The 21,690-nt window shown below is 47.0% G+C and overlaps 1 protein-coding gene across 1 annotated transcript in view; it reads left to right on the top strand.

The window, feature by feature from the left end:
- Nucleotides 1-21,690, top strand: part of KATNIP (katanin interacting protein) — a gene marked incomplete at its 5' end in the record, with an annotated part of 198,564 nt that overhangs the window by 23,258 nt on the left and 153,616 nt on the right. Inside the window, 2 exon segments of the mRNA XM_082261741.1 lie at nucleotides 4,886-5,046; nucleotides 20,730-20,809. Coding sequence (XP_082117867.1) covers nucleotides 4,886-5,046; nucleotides 20,730-20,809 — 241 coding nt within the window.

Raw genomic sequence — 21,690 nt, 5'->3', positions numbered from 1 at the left:
GGTCATCCTCACTCCCCAGCAGCAGTCTGAGATGCAGGGAGGGGACAAAGCCATTCGACTTCCCCAGTGGCAAGCCAAGGACCAGGGAGAGGAGGTGGTCATCCTCCCTCCCCAGCAACAGATCCACAGTCTGGGAAGGGAGGAAGCTATCCTCCCTCCCCTACAATCAACCAGAGCAGAGGAAACGGTCTTCTGAGTTTACAGGTGATGGAGCAGTCGGCTCATCTCCCCAGCCACAGGCCAAGGACCTGGGAGAGGAGGTGGTCATCCTCTCTCCCCAGATAGACCGATATATCGGGGGGGCCGATATGTACTTTCCCTGATATATCAGTATAGGCCCCGAAACTGGCCGATATTGTCAAATATTTTTGTGATGTCATTCTGCCTTCTTAGGCCGCCTCCCTCGCCTTACACTCCCACGAGACTAGTCCAGACTCCAGACGAGGCTGTCTATCACAGCCATACACCCACCCATAGCAGCCTGGTGCCAGCCAGCCACCCACATCCACAGGCCCTGTACCAGCCAGCCAGCCACAGGCCCTGTACCAGCCAGCCACAGGCCCTGTACCAGCCAGCCACCCACAGCCCCTGTGCCAGCCAACCACATACCACAGGGTGCCAGACAGCCAGCCACCCACAGACAGGGTGCCAGACAGCCAGCTACACACAGGCCCTGTACCAGCCAGCCACAGGCCCTGTACCAGCCAACCACCCACAGGCCCTGTACCAGCCAGCCACCCATCACAGGGTGCCAGCCAGCCACCAACCACAGGGTGCCAGCCAGCCAGCCATTAAGCATTAAACATAAATTCACATGTTCAGTACCAGATTTGTGTCAAAAATTGTCTTTATTTTTCAAAACATTAAAGCGGTTGTATACTCATGAAAAAACCAAACCCTGCAGGACAAAGGCATGATGAGCTAGTATGCATCGCATACTAGCTTATTATGAAATACTTATCTTAGAACAAATCCCCAACACTGTCGTCTGGACAACGACGAGGGCGATGACATGCTCCCTTGGCGTCTCTTCCTGGTTCGGTGGCTCCGGCGCTGTGAGTGGCCGGTGCCGTGATGACGTCGCTCCCGCACATGCGGCAAGGCTCACTTTCCGGCAAGATCTGGCAAGGAGCTCTGAAGGTCTGCCGCTGATGTCAGCGGCTGCATGCAGGTTGAATATCTCCTAAACCTTGCAGGTTTAGGAGATATTAATTGTACCTACAGGTAAGCCTTATTATAGGCTTATCTGTAGGTAAAAGTCAAATAGCGGAGTATACTACCACTTTAAATGTACAAAATATTGGCTCATATCGGCCGATATCAATACGTTGTCACCAAAATATCGGTATCTGCCCTGTAAAAACCATATCGGTCTATCCCTACCCAGGAGAAAATTTACAGTTTGGGAGTGGAGGAAGGCGGTCTCCCTCCCAAACAGTTAGCCTCAGTGGATGATGTGGGGTCCCCAGTAGTAGTGCTGACATCAAGGCAGAGTGCTACCAACCTCTGCCCAGCACCAGCAACTACTCCGAAGCTCCAGGGAGTCGGGGCAGGTGCCCCCTCTTCCCAGCAACAAGCTGATGTAGTGAAGCTCCTACTCCCAGCTGAAGCGCTGGCAACAGGGCGGAGCGCCGCTGGTCTCTGCCTTGCACCTACTGTGTCTCCATGGCTCTAGGGAGATGGGGCAGTCGGCCTGTCTCCCCAACAGCAGACCAATCCCCAGAACCGTAAAGACCATCATCCATGTCTTTATGGACCTTGCTTTGTGCACTGGTGCGCAGTCATGTTGAAACAGGAAGGGGCCATCCCCAAACTGTTCCCATAAAGCTGGGAGCATGAAATTGTCCAAAATATATTGGTATGCTGACGTCTTAAGAGTTCCCTTCGCTAGAACTAAGGGTCCAAGCCCAACCCCTGAAAGACAACCCCACACCATAATCCCCCCTCCACCAAATGTTTGGACCAGTGCACAAAGCAAGGTTCATAAAGACCTAGATGAGCGAGTTTGGGGTGGAAGAACTTGACTGGCCTGCACAGTCCTGACCTCAATCTGATAGACCACCTTTAGGATGAATTAGAGCAGAGATTGCAAGCCAAGCCTTCTCGTTCAACATCAGTGCCTGACCTTACAAATGCGCTTCTGGAAGAATAGTCAAACATTCCCATAGACACACTCCTAAACCTTGTGGACAGCCTTCCAAGAGGAGTGGAAGCTGTTATAGCTGCAAAGGGTGGGCCAATCTAATATTGAACCCTACGGATGAAGACTGGGATGCCATTAAAGTTGTATGCATATAAAAGCAGGCGTCCCTATCCTTTTGACAACATAGTGTATACACCTCATATATTTTTTTCCCTTTCTAAAGGTCCCTTTTGCTGTAGAACATCCTACAGATGTGCAGCCTCACAGGCAGCTTTAAGGCATCCCTTGAACATGTTATTTAAAAGAATTGTGCATTTTTTATGTTTCACATTGAGCCTTGCTAAAGAAGCTGCTCCTTGTCAAAGTGGAACTTTTTTTAAAAATACCCTCCTGGCAGCACCCAGCTTCCCATGCCCTTTGTTTGACAATACCTTGCCTATTAGCCCTGAAAATAGAAATTGTTTTTTAAAAGTCTCCTCCTATTGACTTTAATAGGGGTTCACATTAAAATTCTAAATTTTCAGATTGTTTTACATATTCGTTGAACCTGTCCAAGCAGATTTTCTTACCTCCTACTCAGCAATGATAGCTGAAAATAACAGTTGTGTGGTTGACAAAAAGATTATTATTACAAATAACATACGTGCTAGTGTTGTGCAGCTACATCATCTAGTTTGATACTAAGGCTAGCCAGGTAACCAGGGCTAGTGGCAGAGGAGGGGCTTGCTTTTCAGAGAGGGAAGATATGTTTAAACCTGAACTTTGGGCCAGCCCCACTGCAAGGGTCATTTTTTTTTTTTCTGTTTACCAGTTAAACCAGCCATTTTTGCCTTCTGGCGCACATTAAAATAGGCATTTTAGGACTGAAGATTAGTTAAATCCAGCAAACATTATATATTATTTTTAAGCAGACACCCTGGAAAATAAAATGGCGGTAATTCCAACATTTTATGTCGCATCAAAATAGCATAAGTTTTCATCAAAAAAAATACACTAAAGTTCATTTTAGTACACACAAACGCAAATATTACCCAATGTTTTGCTAAAATATAAAAGATGAGGCTGCACCAAGCAAAAAGTTACCCTACATGCCAAGCCTTAAAAATGCTTGTGAAGCTGCAACAAAGCTCTTACAGGTTATCAGTCTAGTGTTACAAACAAGTAGCCACTGCCCCCACATATAACTGGTCTTTGCAGAAAGGAGCACTGGAAGGACGACGTATGTCAAACAAAACCAAATAAATTTCCAAAGCTCCCCTTATCAACGAGCCTGCAGCCAACCAAATGGACCTGTCTAATAATATGTGTTTAAAAACAGAGGTTTAGTCTGCACACAGGGCACGTTAGCCGTGAATAATATACTGGTCAGGCAACATACTGACCCCCCTGCTGCCATAATGCTATGTGCTGGGTGTTCAGTGTGCCCCTGAACTTTTTAAGGAGGTGTGGGCTCCTTCAATACTCACCAGCCCTCTACCTATCCATTAAAATGCATGTGCTTTCATTGTCTCAACAGAAATTATAGTTAGGACTACAGAAAATGGGGTGCCTTGACAGGGCCTGTAGTTTGCACATGTATTTGCAAATGTGTGCAGACTAAACCCCTGTTTTTAACGCATATTGTTAGACAGGTCAGTTTGGTTGGTCGCAGGCTGGTTGGTAAGTTGAGCTTGGAAATTTCTTTGGTTTTGTTTGTTAGTCTAGTGTTAACTGTGAGTATTTGGTCTCACAATTATTGCTGTCACTCCAGCGTTTGCAGCGATAAGGAACAGGTGTAGCATAATCAACATTTTGTATGTAGCCCCTGACGTGTGCACTTGCTTACTTATTTGTAGGGATGGTGGTTAATTGTTTTCTTAAAGAGGGTGAGTTTTAAATGCTTGGATTTTTTTTTTCCTTTTGTTTTTTTTTTTTTTACTTTATTGTCTTTTTATTGTGGTGGGAAGTGGGTCGTTTTTATTTTTGTTTTGATAATTTATGTGATCTAATTTAGGTATTTCATATTTTTGTAATTTTTAGTGTTGCATTTTGAGAGTGGCCTCTAATGCCTCGAAGGCTCAGATTTAATGGTTCTTTTTGTTAGACTGTACCTGTCTGCCAATTTTTTGTATATGTGTGTGTGTGTGTGTGTGTGTATGTATGTGTGTGTGTGTATATATATATATATATAATATATATATGATGCGAATAACCATAGAGCCCGACCCCCTATTGTTGTAGTGAGTGGGCCAGCACCACGTGTATTGATCTGATACCCATTGAATTGAATATCCCTCCTTTTTTAAAAAAAAAAAAAAAAAAAAAAGATGTTTGGAAACTCTGAGCTCAAAGGAAAGGAGGCAGTGACCAAGTTAAAGCTACACAATACAGTAATCAGTAGCAGGTCCGAGTGCAATACAGGACTGGCAGTTGTCTCCCCAACTGTCATTCCCTGAGTGGCAGCTGCTTATCTATTGCTATGCAAGATCTTTAGAAACATTATGATTTTGCTTACTTACATCCTGTAACAGTTAAAGAATGTAAACAAGCTTTAGTTCTCAAATAATTCAATGAATTATGCTATAATTTTAAGGTATTTCATAAAGCAAGCCAGCATCATGGGTGCCTGATTGTTAGAGGTACTGGGTGACCTTCTTCTCTGAAATGCCTGATTAGATTACATACTGTTAGTGATATGGGGGTTATTAATTCATTCTGTTGTTGGTATTCAGTGATCAAAGCTTTACTCATGCATTTTTGTAGGGTACAGAACATTAGCAAAGCAAAGGATCCTACACAAGTCAAATTAGAACATCTGGAACAAGGATTTTCTGTCTATATAAATGGAGCAAATGCTGAGTTGAGAAAACATTACAGCACACACAATTTAGCAAGAGGTGATTTAAAATCACGAGAAGAGAAAGGTGGGTATTGTTTTCAAGAGCAAATATGAATGCCTTTACAATATTCCTCTGTGTTAGCCATTCTTTGTCAATCAAATTGTAAATTGAATAATACAGCATGGTTTCAGGGTTGATAAATGTAATAACTAACTTAGACATACTGGGGTTGATTTACTAAAACTGGAGAGTGCAAAATCTGGTGCAGTTGTGTATGGTAGGCAATCAACCTCTAACTTCCATTTTGTTTAATTTTGGCTTTGACAAAAAAAAAAAACGGAAGCAAAAGAAATGGAAGGATGAGCAGGACTTTAGAGGTAGCCACTGGTGTTCCCATAAGGAAACACAAGTACTCAACAGATTTAAAAATATGAAATTTATTATGACAACATGATAAAAAAAAAATAAAACCATGTCGTAAGGAAAAAAATATATATGGTAAATACAGTGCAGTATCTCCCCAGACGAGGTGGGTATATAGCTAAGCGTATCAAGCTAAGATCTGGCATAAAGGAACACATAATCTGCAATGATCTTTTGGATATCTGGGCCAAACAGGAATCTTAAGCATCATAAGCCAATGGATTGCGATGATACGGCATATAACAGGTTCTTGTGCTATATACCCACCTGGTCTGGGGAGATACTGTACTGTATTTACCATTATATATTTTTTTCCATATGACATGGTTTTAATATTTTTTGTCATGTTGTCATAATAAATTTCATATTTTTTATCTGTTGAGTACTTATGTTTCCTTATGGGATCACCAGTGGCTACCTTTAAAGTCCTACTCATCCTTCCATTTCTTTTGTAGTGTATTTTTTGGATGTGGTGCCACATATCTCTGAGTCATGTCTCAAATCTGTTGAAAAAAAAAAAAATGGAAGCTGATAGGGTGCAACTCTGCATAGAAACCAATTTTGCACTCTTCAGTTTTAGTAAATCAACCCCACTGTCACCATCCGTCCGTGTCTCTACAAACAGGCCTGCTTAATCCTCTTGTTTATGCCTTGCCAGCACTCCCTTCCTGTTCCTGCCTCTGTCCAGGCTGCCTGCAGAACCTGGTCTGGGTTTCTGGTATCTGGTAATCCTGTCCCAAAATAAAAGAATATTAATCAAGGATCAATAAAAATAATTCTGAAACCCCCCCCCCCCCCCTTAGGCACAGCTTGTTCCCTTATGGGGTGCCTGGGGCTGGGAAAAAGGTACGTTCAATTAACCCTCGTAATTGATTGTACTCGTTTTTGCCATCCTCTTTTTTTCTGTTATATCCTTTTGTATTCATTCACACAAACCTGTATTCTGTATGACATGGTGTGATATTTGTTTATCTTCCGTTTGCTGTTAATACTGGAAAAATCCTAACAACCTTTTGAACGAGAAAAATAATTCTGATATACTCAAAAAAAGGAGAAAAAAAAATGAAAAGGATACCTTTTTACACATTTTTTCACTACCAATATTCAAAACTTTCCAAGATAAGTGATTTTTTTTTTGGTTCCTATTTTAATAAAGCTGCGTTGATTGCCTCTAAATAGACATATCTAATACTCCTGTTTACCTATTGGGATTGTCAAGCTCTTCTGGGGTCCCCCACTGGCTCCTCCTCTTCTGCGGCTCAGCTCGGGTACCCCCATAGCAAGCTGCTTGCTCTGGTGGCACTCATCAATGACGGACCAGGAGCGCCAGCGAGGGACCTGAAAAGAGGACGATCGGAGCTACTCTGTGCAAAACCACTGCACAGAGCAGGTACGGTAAGAGTAACATGTTATTTAAAATAAAAAACTAAAAAAAAAAAGACTTTAATATTACTTTAAGTGGAGGGCGGAGCTACCGCGGACGTGCATGGCCGCATGAGATAGGAGCTCCGGCACAGGACCAGGGAATACACCTCTACGAAGCCGAGTTCCCCTCACTATTCGCTCCCCTAGGACGGCGGAGAACCCGTGTACTCAACGGAGATGTCTAGGAGACAGAGGGACCCGCCGCAGCCACGCAAATTGACCCTGTACTTCCCGCCAGCAGCGGGCCGCTCGAGCCAAAATGGCGCCCGGACCTCTCTCAACAGGGATGCGGCGAGTGCTCTGGCAGCAGCAACTCTCCTACGAGATGCACAACTCTCGGCGGACAACGATCCAGATCCAGCCTCAGGTCAGTCGACCCCCTCCACTCACAGCCCGGCCAAAAGTAAGCTGAGGCGATCTTCACTCTCTGACACGTCAGGCCCTGCACAGGGAGGGGATGTGGCGGGGGATCCACTCGATATGGAAACTGCCATCCCGGACCCTATTGCGGCTTTCCCTACCACAGGTCAGTCCATATCTGACACAGCCCTTAAGGACATTGTGATGCTGCTGCGCTCTTCCCTACAGGCTGATCTGTATTCTGGACTGAAGGACTGTAAGAGAAGTGTACAAGTTGTGGAATCCAGGGTTGATCACATGGAGAATCAAATGACTGATTTTGCGACCTCATTCAACACCATGGTGGATGCTCATATGTCTCAGGCAGATGATATCTCATGGATCAAATCCAAATTGGCGGACCTGGAGGACCGCTCGAGAAGGAGTAATCTCAAGATACGCGGCATACCTGAAACAGTTTCATCTAACCAACTCCCGCACTTTGCAAGGGACCTCTTTCTAGCTGCGGTTCCAGGTTTCTCCCCCACTGATGTGACGATCGATCGCATTCACCGCATTCCCAAACCCCCACATCTTCCTGCAGATGTGCCAAGAGATGTGCTGCTTAAAATGCACTATTACCAAGCTAAAGAAGGTATACTCCTAGCCTTTAAACAAAAAGATCAACTGCCTGAGCAAGCAAGGACCCTACAAGTCTTCCCGGACTTTTCTCGCTATACAATGCAACGCCGCAACAATCTGTTAACCGTCACCAAAGCCTTGCGAAACCATGACATTCCTTATAAGTGGAAATATCCGGCAAGCCTGTCCATCACCAAAGAGGGGTCCACCAAAACTATACACTCACTGGAAGCCGGATTGGAACTTCTTCGCACCTGGAATATCATTCCCCCCCAGCCCCCAAATCCAGCGCCACCTCAGAAAGCGAACACATCACTTGGGTGGTCCAAGCCCGTCCACAACCGCCGCAACAAGTTTTAACGGCACTCCTCAGACTCTATCCTGATCTACGGACTTCCCTGGTCCAGTGCCTTGGTACATGTCACCGTACCTTACCCTGCTAAATGTTGCAGGCTTGCCTGCCCGAATACCTCTCGAGGAATTCCCTTTTTTATGCCTGGCGACAGGCCTCCCTGTTACTCCCGTTGGAGTTAGTTGATACCAATCACCAGCGTTCAACCTCCTGCTTTAGTGCACACTTAAGCAACACTCAAAAATTTGCTCCCATGATCCAGTGTCTATTGTCGATTCCGAACTTTTTCACATTATCTCTCCCGCCTGTTGCCCCAAAAGATTGTCAGGATTCACTCTGGCATACCACAGATCCAGCAATCCAATCTTCGAGCTCAAGATGCACAGACCAACCAGCCCATCTCTTCCACTCCCTTTCCCATGGGACTGAAGATCTTATCTATTAACTCCAATGGACTTAACCACCCAGCCAAACGGAGGACCCTGTGGAAAGACGCCATCTCACAAAAAGCCGACATCCTGGTAGTCCAGGAAACTCATTTCCAGGTAGACGCATCCCCCTACTGCCAGCATAAGAACTTTCCTCACACTTTCTTTGCCTCGGCTCCTGTAAAGAAAAATGGGATTATGGTCGCTATAAGAGACTCGGTGGTGTTCACTCTTAAATCGTCACATCTCGACCCGGAGGGTAGATATGTCATATTGATATGTGTTATTGATAATGTACCTCTAACGTTAGTGTCTATATATGCTCCTAATGTTAAACAAATGTGCTTCCTGCGAAAGATCCTGAAAAAGGCTCGGGGGCTGAGGGAAGGTCACCTCCTCATCTGCGGTGACTTTAACTTGCCCCCCGACCCTCGGATCGACACCTCCTCTAGATGCGGCAGGCGCTCGCCGGCTATGGGGAACCTGCTACACCGAGAGGATCTCTATGACGCTTGGCGTTGTTTTCACGCGGAAGAGAGGGATTTTACCTTCTTTTCGGCCCGCCATAAGTCATATTCACGAATCGACCTTTTTATTCTTAATTCTTGGTTGTTACATCGTACCTCTGAGGTTACAATACATGACATCACATGGTCGGATCACGCAGCTATATCTGTCACAATCCATCTGGAGAAGCCTGGTCCTGGCTGCTCCACCTGGAGATGTGACAATAGGCTGATCCAACTGCAGCAACATGCGGCTATGCTTAAAGACCACCTAAAATCTTTCTTCCAGCTTAACGATAACCCGACCGTTTCTCCACAGATTTTATGGAATACTCATAAAGCTGTCATGAGGGGCATACTGATTCAGCTCAAGTCTAGAGAAAGGAAATCGCACAAAACGGCTGTGGACACCTTGCTGGCGGACATCCATAAATTGGAGGTCGCCAACAAGGCCTCTACCACTGACACACAATCGGCGGCTCTAACTAACCTCCGACGCGAACTGCGCTTACTATTGATCCGAGATCATGATAGGGCTATGCGATCCCTCAAGCTACTATTTTACTTGCAACACAACAAGGCTGGGAAATTCCTCGCCAACCGCTTGAGAGCCCGCAGAGCTAAATGCAAAATACCCCATATCTTCCACCCCTTCACCAAGCAGAAGCTCCTAAAACCCCAAGATATCGCTGACGCGTTTTCTGATTACTATGGGGCGCTGTATAATTTGAAAGACGACCCTTCCTGCCCTGTCCCATCTGACAAGTGTATTATGTCATTTCTCAATAAAATCCGCCTTCCCGCACTGACGAATGCCCAACTCCTGACCTTAAATTCCCCCTTCTCCTCTGAGGAAATTACCAATGCTATCCACAACCTACCAAATGATAAATCCCCGGGCCCTGACGGTTTTACCAATGAATATTTTAAACAGTTCCAGGACATATTATCCCCATATCTGCTCCGACTTTACCGAACGATCTCCCAATCTGGCACTTTTCCCCCAGAGATGCTTAAAGCGCACATAGTGGCTCTCCCAAAACCGGGCAAACCACCAGATACCCCAGCGAATTTCCGCCCAATTTCTCTGTTAAACGCAGATGTAAAAATATATGCCAAATTAATTGCCACCCGCCTTTCTGCCATCCTACCCACCCTAATAAATCCAGACCAGCTTGGATTCATGACAAAGACAAGCGGCAGATGCCACGCGCCGAGTCATTAATCTAATCCACTATGCAGAGATATCAAAAACCCCTTCCCTTTTGCTATCCATCGATGCTGAAAAAGCCTTCGATAGGGTCTACTGGCAATATATGCGGCTGGTTTTGGAGAAGTTTGGATTCCAGGGGCTGATTCTATCGGCCATTTTGGCACTATATTCTACCCCTTCCGCTCAGGTGTTTTTATCGGGCATTTTATCCAAGCCCTTCTCCATAACCAACGGTACCCGCCAAGGCTGCCCACTGTCCCCGAGTATATTTAATCTGATGATGGAGCCACTAGCTGAATGTATTCGCTCACACCCCCACATCTCCGGCTTCCGTATTAGAGGTACCCCTCATAAAATAACGTTGTTTGCTGACGACGTCATCCTATCCATCTCCAACCCCATAGTGTCTATGCCCTTCCTGCACCAACTTTTGGAGTCATTCTCAGCCATCTCATACTATAAAGTGAATTTTTCTAAATCGCTTATCCTCAATTTGGGGATACAAAAACACACCAGACAACACCTTGAATCACAATTCCCGTACATATGGACTGACCACGAAATCTCGTACTTGGGGCTAAAACTGACACCATCGGTTTCCTCTCTGGCAGAGGCCAACTACAAACCACTAATGACAGACATACAATCGGATCTGACCAAAAAATCGTACCAGGAACTTTCGTGGCTAGGAAGACTGGCAGCCTTCAAAATGATGGCCCTCCCCAAAATTCTGTACGTTTTTCGTACCCTCCCAGTACCTCTCCCACCCGCAATGATCAAATCTCTCAACCGTATCCTTAAACACTATATATGGCAGGGGAAACATCCCAGATGTTCATGGGCTCACCTTATCAGACATAAAAAGGTAGGAGGAACAGGTATGGTACAACTAAACGACTATTTTCTGGCATCCCAACTATCCCAGCTACGTACATGGTTCCCGGAGCACCCAGGCATACATTGGTCACACATAGAAGCCGCACATAGTAAAGTCGACCATCTATATCTGCTACTCCTAGCAGACATGTGGAAGCCCCGAAACATGACTGACCTGTTGATCACGACCAAAACATCCATTCTAGCTTGGAGGAAATTGCAAAAACACACTAATGTGGAAGAAGCACAATACAAACAGAGATTACCCATCAACCTCCTAGACATTCTGATCCCGTGTCTCTCAACCCTGAAATGGAGAGATAGGGGCATACACTGGCTTGACGACCTCTTTCTCACAGACCGACTGAAACCGTTCGCAACCCTCACGCGTCAATATGACATTCCGAACTCAGAACTCTTCACGTATACACGGATAGCCACGTTTCTGACAAAATATCCCCCTCCTAAGGTCACTATCCCACTTCCGACCATCCGATTCTTTACAAACCTCTCTGGACCGACTAAAGGCATCACCTTCTTCTACCACATGTTTAACGCCAAGACCAAGTTCTACAAGTCTAGCCCCATGATAAAATGGGAAGGCGACATTAAACGTTCTTTCTCGCAATACCAGTGGATGTGCGCATTTCGACACTCGTATGGCGTGTCGAGATGTGCCAACCATTGGGAACTATCCCAAAAAATTTTGTCAAGGTGGTATCTAACGCCCTATAGACTATCCCAGTTCTACCCAACACACTCTCCGCTTTGTTGGCGGGAATGTGGCCAAGTAGGCAACTTATATCATATTCTCTGGACATGTAAAAACCTAGCTAGTTTCTGGAACCAAGTTTTTGGCCTTATCTCGGCAGTGACAAAAACTCCTATCGCACCGAACCCTGCTTTAGCCATCCTCACTCTAGATATTGATGGGATTCCCATCAAAGATAGGTGGGTTACGGCACATATACTATTGGCCGCTAGGGCCACCATCACTAGGAGGTGGAAAAAAACAGAGTCCCCAAACCTGTCAGAAGTGGTGACCTCAGTGAATCTAACATATGAATATGAGAAAGCACTGGCGCTACGCTCACACTCTATTTCTAAACACAATACACGCTGGGATCCATGGATCATTTGGAATGACAATTGACAGTTAATTGTACCTGTTGCATTTTGTGAATTACTATGCCATGTATTTCGGTTGCAAAAGTGAACTATTCTTTTTTTTTTTTCCTGTTATATGACGACATGTTGAATGCATTTTTGTTCATGCTATTTTAAAACCAATAAAAACTATTTGAAAAAAAAAAAAAAAAAATATTACTTTAAGTAATACATTAACATGTATCACTTCTCAGTCTGTTTATGTATAAATGGAAGATTTACTCCTTTAGGCTCGGTTCACACTGCCGCGACCTCTAAGTCGCCTCATAAGGGGCGTCTTTTAGCGTGACTTCAGCGCGACTTGTGAATTTTTTTACACGACTTATATGATAGACGACTTTGTACAACTTTGTAATTGGCCAATCAGAATATGATGTGTTGTGACCTAATTTCCCTTTCCTGTTTTTTTTTTTTTTGCTGGCATTTATCGGGCATTTCTTGGGCGTCTTTGGAGGCAGGCATGTCTTTAGTGTCTGGGGGGGGTCTAAAAAGTGTACCTAATGAAGTTTCAGCTCTGTAGCATGTCCAGAACCCCCAAAAAATATCATTTCTCTTACGTCCTCCGACAGTCGCCGCCCACTCGCAAGTCTTCACCAATGGGTATTGACCTTTGCTCCGCAGGAGTAGCTAGGCAACAAGAATTGTTAATACAAAAGCTTTTAGCATAGACACACCCCTAGGGGCTGTCCCCTCAGTCAATACCTCCCTGCACCAGCATTCCCAACTCAGTTTTTGATCTTGCCTAGCTTAGGAGTAGCAGGCTTTCCTGTGCTGGGGCTTTAGTCTCAGCCTTCTACCCTTTTTGATTTTATTTCAAGTATTTTTCTTTTCTTTACTAGCTGTTATTTTGTCAGCTTTAGTTTAGGGTTCTTCGGATGAAGATGCTCATGCGGAGCTGGGTCTCGGACTGGCCGCCCTGGATCTCAGGGCTGAGTGCCAGATGGATCCCCAGCCTGCCATCAAGCGTTCAGCTTAGGTTTGCCCTGGCACATTGAACGACCCATCCCTGTTCGCTGCAGGGATGCTGCCTGTGAGGTGGCTACCTCACTGGACGCCATGCTGCGATCTATGGCTGCAGTCCACAAGCGTCCTGGCTGCGGCACTCCCTGTCTGCCTTGATAGCGGTTTGTCGCTGGAGACGGTTCCCCACGCCTTCTGGTACGGTAAGCACCTTCTGTGTGGGGACCTTCTGTGTGGGTGTCAGTCTGTGGCTGTGTAGAACCCCCCCATGTCTGTGTAAATGCGGGCTCCCTGTCAGATCCCTGTATGGCTGCATTGCCTGTGGGCTGCGAGGGGGGGCCATCCTGCTCTGCTGTGGGTTATGCTCTGGGTGCAGATTTAGGTACAGACATGTGTTGTGCGACGGCCGCTGCTGCGATCCGCCATTTTTTTGCATATATGCTGTGGCCGGCCCTGTCCCTGTACAGCGCCGTGTTTTGGCGCCATTCGCCGCCATTTTGGCGGGCCGCGCTCGTTCGAGCACATGTCGGCGCCATTTTCCTGTAGCCTCATCCCTCAGCCGAGCGGCCATGTTTGCGGAGCCTCATAGGCTATATCAGTCAGCCAGCTATTGCATCACTTCCTCTTTCTCTGGGAACAGCGATCGGTGGCAGCAGCCTGTTGTGCTCTCTCCAGGTTTTTACCTTCTTTGTCCTGTCATTCCTTGCTCAGTGTTCTATCCCTGCGGGATCGGTGCATACTGTAGTGTACGGTGGGCTGCGCTCGCCGTGGTGTTAAAGGGCCAGTACCTTTTTTTCCTTTTCATTGCTGGGGCATGGATTCTCAGGATAGCAAGTTTCCCCCGCCCTGGTGGGGGACCAGGGGGCTGCTGCACCCCCCGAGGGGGGCTTATCTGGCCGCGGTGGTGGCATCCTTGGTTTCTCAGGTGCAGATGCTGATGGCTGATCGATCCGCTAAAAGGGCCAGGTTATTCATTTCCTCTGATTCAGAGGGCGATGTGGCTGCTGTGGCTGGCGTACCCTTCTCGGGGTCCCGCTCATCTTTGGACCTTATGGGGTCCGAGGGGGAGGCAGAGGTGGAGGGGGTTGATGTTTCTCCCCCTGGCTCGCCTGAAGAGCTTGCACTCATGAATGAGCAGATTGCCTCCATTAAAGATACCTTGCACCTAGAGGATGAGCCTACTCCTCCTGCTAGGGTGTCCGCTTTTGGAACGCAGAGAACTCGAAAATCAGCGCAGGTTTTTCCCTGCCCTGCGGAATTTCATCATACTGTTAATGAGCAGTGGCGCAATTTAAAGAAGCCCTTTACTGTGCCAAGTAAGTTTAAACTGCTTTATCCGTTTGCGCCCTCCACCGACGAGCGTTGGTGTGTGGCGCCTCAGGTGGATCACGCGGTGGCCATTTTGAACAAGGCTACTGCGGTTCCTTCTGAGGATACCCCGGTTTTCCGGGACCCTACGGACAGGAGACTGGAGTCTCTTGCCCGTCATGCCTATATGGTTGCTGGTTCTATGCTGAAGCCTATTTTTGCCTCCATTATGGCGGCACAGGCTGTTGCAGATTGGACGAAGATGCTCAGGCGCACTCTGGTGGCTGATTCGGCTCCGCCTACCACGTTGGCTATGGTGGATCAGATCCATCAGGGTGTCATGTACTTGTGTGATGCGGACTTGAATTTAGCTCCCTTGGCTGCGCGCCTGTCCAGCGTGGCGATACTGAACCGTCGTCTGATATGGCTGAAAAGTTGGTCGGTCGACCAATCTTCTCGCAAGACGCTGGCGGATTTTCCCTACGCGGGATCTCGCCTTTTTGGCGAGGCTTTGGATACTCTGATAAAAGGGGTTACGGGGGGCAAGAGTACTCTCTTACCCCAGTCTCACAAGCATAAGTCCTTCCGTGGTAAACGGAATTCCTCGTTTAGACCCTCTCAGGGGTCCTTTCGTGCCTTTAGGTCGCAATCCAAGGGCAAGCCCTTCAAAGGCCAAGGCTCCCAGAAGAAGCCGTGGGCAGGTAAGCAGAAGTCCGGCCAGTCCGGTTCGACTTCCCATACCACTTCCGCCTGAAGGGGCGCCCTCACCCGTTTCTGGGGTGGGGGGACGTCTGCGCGGTTTCCTACAACCTTGGCTGACCCACATTCGGGACAGATGGGTTCAGGAAATCGTTCGATCTGGTTACAAGATCGAATTTCTCTCTCGGCCGGCGGGCAGATTTTTTTCCCTCAAATCTTCAGCTGTCTCCGGAGCGCTTGCAGGATCTGCACCTGGCGGTGCGGGACCTGCGGGCCCAAGGGGTGGTTGTTCCGGTGCCTCATCGGGACAGATTTCGGGGTTTTTACTCCAATCTGTTCACTGTGCCCAGAAAGGAGGGCAAGGTGCGTCCGATTCTGGACTTGAAAGCTCTGAACCGCTTTGTGCGGGTTCGCAAGTTCCGCATGGAATCCCTGCGCTCGGTGGTGGCTGCCCTGAGTCCGGGGGAATTCATGGCCTCCATCGATCTGAAGGATGCGTACCTACACATCCCCATTTTCGAGGGTCACCAGAGGTACCTTCGATTCGCCATTGCGGAGGATCACTACCAATTCGTGGCGTTGCCTTTCGGTCTCGCTTCGGCTCCGCGGGTTTTTACCAAGGTGCTGGCGCCGGTTCTGGCCCTGTTGCGAGCACAGGGCATTGCTGTCTTGGGGTATCTGGACGATATCCTAATAAGGTCAAACGCCAGTCAGAGCCTGGTGACCGACCTGTCCACCACGATGCGGACACTGCAGGAGTTCGGTTGGACTATAAACATTCCGAAGTCGACTCTGTGTCCTTCGGTTCGTCTTCCCTACCTGGGAATGATTCTGGACTCTGTCCAAGCAAAGGTCTTCCTACCGGAAGACAAGCTTCGGACGAGGTCAGGTCCCTCAGGGACAACCGGCACTCGTCTCTCCGGTTGTCCCTGAGGGACCTGACCTGTCTAGGTTTAATGGACTCGGCTTTCGAGGCGATCCCCTTTGCCCAGTTTCACACGTGGGGTCTCCAAGCGGAGATTCTTGCCGAGTGGGACGGGCGGCCGCAATCCCTGGATCTGCGGATCTCGTTGAGCCAATGCACCAGAAGGGATCTTCTGTGGTGGCTCCAGTCCCCGGCGGTGTCGGGGGGCAAGTCTTTTCGTCCATTATTGTGGACGGTGATCACCACGGATGCCAGCCTGTCGGGCTGGGGTGGTGTTCTGGGCGTTTTGTCCGCCCAGGGACCTTGGTCGGAGGAGGAGTCCTCCCTTCCGATCAACATTCTGGAATTGAGGGCGATAAAGCTTTGCCTTCTGCGATGGACGGACCGGCTTCGGGGCCGTCCAGTTCGGGTTCAGATGGACAATGCCACCGCGGTGGCCTATATCAACCATCAAGGGGGCACCAGGAGTGCCCGGAGCGGCTCGGGAAGTGGCCGACATTCTGTCTTGGGCCGAGACGCACGTCCCGGCGATAACGGCAGTTCACATACCGGGGGTGGAGAACTGGCAGGTGGACTATCTGAGTCGCCAGACCCTGGACCAGGGGGAATGGTCCCTTCACCCGGATGTCTTCCAGATGTTGTGCGCGAAGTGGGGTTCTCCAGATGTGGACCTGTTCGCGTCTCGTCTAAACAACAAGGTGGAAAGGTTTGTGGCAAGAACGCGCGATCCTCGGGCGGACGCCTCGGACGCGTTAGTGGCGCCCTTGCATCAGTATCGTCTGATGTATGCCTTTCCCCCGATTCAACTTCTGTCCAGGCTGCTTCGCAGATTGGCCTCGGAACAGCATGCAGTGATTCTGGTGGCACCGGACTGGCCTCGCCGGTCTTGGTACGCAGACCTCGTAAATCTGGCAGTCGACGCTCCGTGGCGCCTGCCGCTTCGGGAAGACCTTCTGTCTCAAGGGCCGATATTCCATCCTGCTTTACAGTCGCTGGCTTTAACGGCCTGGCTGTTGAAAGCCAGGTCCTGAAGGATAGGGGTCTCTCCCCTGAGGTCATTCCCACTTTGATCAAGGCAAGAAAAGCCTCTTCAGGGAAAATTTACTACCGTACTTGGAAAGCATACTTTGCCTGGTGTGAGTCCAGGGGGTATTCCCCTCGCTCATACTCCTTTCCTCCAAACTGGAGTGGACCAGCGTTTGGCGTTGGCCACGATTAAGGGTCAGATTTCTGCGCTGGCCGTTCTCTTTCAACGCCCTGTGGCGTCTAATTCATTGATTAGCACCATTGTTCAGGGGGTGCGACATTTGGCCCCTCCTAGGAGGGAACCTTTGCCTCCATGGGACTTGAACTTAGTTCTGTCCGTGTTACAACAGGCTCCCTTTGAAAAGATCAGGGAGATCTCGTTGTCTCTGTTGTCCAAGAAGGTTGCTTTTTTGGTGGCGATCACTTCGGCTCGCAGGGTGTCGGAGCTGGCGGCTTTGTCCTGCAGCTCTCCCTACCTGGTGATTCACAAGGATAAGGTGGTCTTGCGACCTAACCCATCCTTTCTTCCGAAAAGGATCTCGGAGTTTCACCTTAATGAAGACATTGTCGTGCCTTCGCTCTGCGCGAAGCCTAAGCATCCGAAGGAGGTTTCCTTGCATTCTCTGGATGTTGTTCGGGCTATCAGGGTTTACCTGTCGTCCACTAAATCTTTTCGCAAGTCGGATTCCCTCTTTGTCCTTCCTGAGGGACCTCGGAAGGGCATGTCGGCGTCAGCTGCGACCATCGCCAAATGGATCAGACGGACCATTGAGCAAGCCTATGCCTTGAAGGGGAAGGTTCCTCCCTTCCCTGTGAAGGCGCACTCTACCAGATCTTTGAGTACGTCTTGGGCTTACCGTCATCAGGCTTCTGTGGCCCAGGTGTGTAAGGCGGCGACTTGGTCGTCCGTTCACACCTTCTCAAAATTTTATAAGGTGGATGTTCAGGCATCGGCCGATGCCTCCTTTGGCCGTAAAGTTCTCAGTGCGGCAGTTTCTTAGGGACCCTTGTTTTTTTTGGGCCCTTGGTTATTGGGGTGTTTTACCCCTGGGTTACTTGTTTTCCTGGGTTGTTGCTCCTGTTGAGCACGTTTTCCTGTTGCCAAGTTGGTTCTCTTACTATGGTAAGGTTCCTTTCTCTGATGTGGGTACTGCGTTGCCTTTTCTACGGTTGCGTCTCCCACCCCTCATGTCTACACTGCTTTGGGACATCCCATTGGTGAAGACTTGTGAGTGGGCGGCGACTGTCGGAGGACGTAAGAGAAAACGGAATTTTTGTAAAATCTTACCGTAAAATTCCTTTCTCTGAGTCCTCCGACAGTCGCCGCCCCCCGCCCCTCTTTTGGGGTTTTTGTGTACTCTTACTGCTATGCTACCAAACTGAGTTGGGAATGCTGGTGCAGGGAGATATTGACTGAGGGGACAGCCCCTAGGGGTGTGTCTATGCTAAAAGCTTTTGTATTAACAATTCTTGTTGCCTAGCTACTCCTGCGGAGCAAAGGTCAATACCCATTGGTGAAGACTTGTGAGTGGGCGGCGACTGTCGGAGGACTCAGAGAAAGGAATTTTACTGTAAGATTTTACAAAAATTCAGTTTTTTCTTATAATTATTACTACAGCAGTGTGGCGGCTTCTCTACACCTTGCATTTTTTTTTTGCTGGCATTTATCGGGCATTTTTTGGGCGTCTTTGGAGTCATGCCTGCCTCCAAAGACGCCCAAAAAATGCCCGATAAATGCCAGCAAAAAAAAAAATGCAAGGTGTAGAGAAGCCGCCACACTGCTGTATTAATAATTATAAGAAAAATGAAATTTTTTTGGGGTTCTGGACATGCTACAGAGCTGAAACGTCACATGTACACTTTTTAGACCCCCCCCAGACACTAAATCCAAAAAAAGTCACGCCTGCCTCCAGAAAAATGCTCTCTTTTTCTTGTTCAGGGCCATTTTTATGGAAAGTCGGATCGCAAGTCGCTTCAATTAAGATAAGGAGGCGACTCCCATTGAAGTATATGGGACAAGTCGGATCACAAGTCGCCTCAAAGTAGTACAGGACCCTTTTCTGAAGTCGGAGTGACTTCAGTAGTGCCAATTAAGACGGCACTGATTGATTAACATTGCTTTTGTTATGTCAAGCGACTTGGGGCGACTTGAGGGCACACAAGTCGCCTCACAAGTCGCGCTAGTGTGAATGGGCTCTTAAAGTTAATATCAAAGATCTACAACATACATTTAAACCTCCAAGGTCAACAACAAGACCGTCTAATGAAACAGGATTTGGATTTGAATGTTCTTCTAGACTAGTGGTGGTGAATTAGAAGAATATAGAGAGCTTTGAGTGCAGGGGGTTCGCACAATAGCAGTGTGTTTTCAGGCATTGAGGTACATTGCATCAAGTTAGGCAACCCATTCAAAATGATTGGACTGTAATCCACCTCAACACCCAAAGATTTCAGTCCTGCTGCTATTTTTGTAGCTTACTGCAGCCCACACTGAAGAGATAGTGGGAGTAAAATAAGTGCCATCATTGGTGTCTGTGACAGTAAGCAAAAACACCAAGTGTTTGTGTCTGTAGATGTAATAATTGCCCCCAGGATTGCGGTCAGTGGCCACAATAATTGACCCCAGCATCGTTGTCAGTGGCTGCATTAGTAACCAATAGCATTAGTGACAGTGGTAGAAATAATAGTCTCCAGGATTGGAATGGTCACTTTAATAACCCACAGCATTGGTGCCTGTGGATCCAATACTAACACCAGCATTGGTGTCAGAAATCGCAAGAATTAACCTCCTATTGATTTTGATAGGTACAATAAGTGTACTAATAAACCCTCCTCCAGCCTTTGTGGTCAGAGGCAATGCTTTTTCTCTATTCCACTGTACCCCCCCCCACCCCTCCCCCCATCCCAAATCATGGCTCAATTGAATAGGTGAATTGAATTTTAATAGTATTGAAGCTATTTACCAATTCCGCTGTTTGTGGTCAGTGGCAGTGAAATGTTTATTTAATAGCATTGGAGGCCGAGACTTTCCTTGCACTATCAGTCGGAGATTTCTCTTCCTGTCAGTACAGTGTTTAATTCAGTGCCAGGTGTTGGAACACAGAGATTGTTCCATTGTCCATTAGCCAAATGCCGCTGTAGTGCCCAACAGGTCGCAGACCCAGCCAAGCACACAGGGTTCTGGACGGTTAGAGGGACTGCTTGGTACAGGGTACATATGATCTGGTTATCTTGTCCCCAACAAAATCTTTAGCCCATAGAGACAGAAAAAAAAAGTACTGGCATAAACAACAGGTAACTTTAATGGCTTTATAACCAATGAACAAACAAAAAGGTTTGTTTATTAGTTAAGACAGGTGTTTAACCTCCCTTGTTGGTTTTGCAAACACTTTTAGGACTATAATCACTCCCACTTGGTTATGATGGCTTTTTTTCTTTTTTCTTTTTTTTTGTATTTAATCTATTTTGGCTTGTTTAGTTTTAGATGATGGAACAACTGTTGTTGGGAGGAGAAATCATACAGCTCCGGGCAAGATACAAAGAAAAGCATGGGTGCAGGTAACAGAAATTCTTTTTATTTAATTATTTGGTTTGATGTTGCCATTGTAAAATTACACACTGGGTGCACCATCTCCTGCAAGTGTCAATGTAATCCTAACGACACCCCAAATGCCCATTGCAAACACAGTGCATTTGCCTGCATTGGATCGCAAAGTACCAGTACCATGCAATCTGGTTACAGTACATTTTTTAAAGTAGTGAATGCACTACTTTTGGCACAATTCACTGTGATTTGTGATTTTTCAAATTAATGGGCTTAAACGTGCATAGCACTTAATTGCACTCGCTCCACGTTCCAGTGCAATTGCTGTGTGAACTGGCTTTAAAGAGAAAGTAGTGATGTGCTTTTACCTTGAATCTTTTATATGACTTTCACATATTTTTAGAAAAAACTTGCTTTTCCATATTTTTGTTCAATATAAAACGTTGTGTTATATATATATATATATAGTGTTTTTTTTTAAAGCTGGTGTTGGAGGTAGCCCTCTGTGGTGTGTTGTGGTTTGGGGCAATTACTTTGTATTGCTCTTAACAACTGTTCTGATACGATATTTAGGATTTCCTGCCTTAATGTTATATTTAATGGATATCATTTCTGGCCTTATTGAGGCCATAGATTGCAGGGGTCACAACTGTGCCCGTTCGACTTCCCCCTCCTGAATCAGATTTTGATTTTGCCTTTGACCCAGACACATTATGCGAGGAGAACATGGTAGTTGATGATGATCCCTCATCTTCTGAGGAATCCAATCAGGATGAAACATCTGTAAAAAGAAACTTGTGGTAGAGTTATACATTTTAATTATTTATAGATTATTAATAAGAACAAATTATGTTCCATGCTGTTTTACATTTGTAGTGGAGTTTTCACCCAAACC

This window comes from Pelophylax lessonae (assembly GCF_965119305.1).
Source record: "Pelophylax lessonae genome assembly, chromosome: 6".
Lineage (NCBI taxonomy): Eukaryota > Metazoa > Chordata > Amphibia > Anura > Ranidae > Pelophylax > Pelophylax lessonae.
The sequence above is the reverse complement of the archived record's forward strand: the minus strand, read 5'-3'. Positions and strand labels throughout refer to the sequence as shown.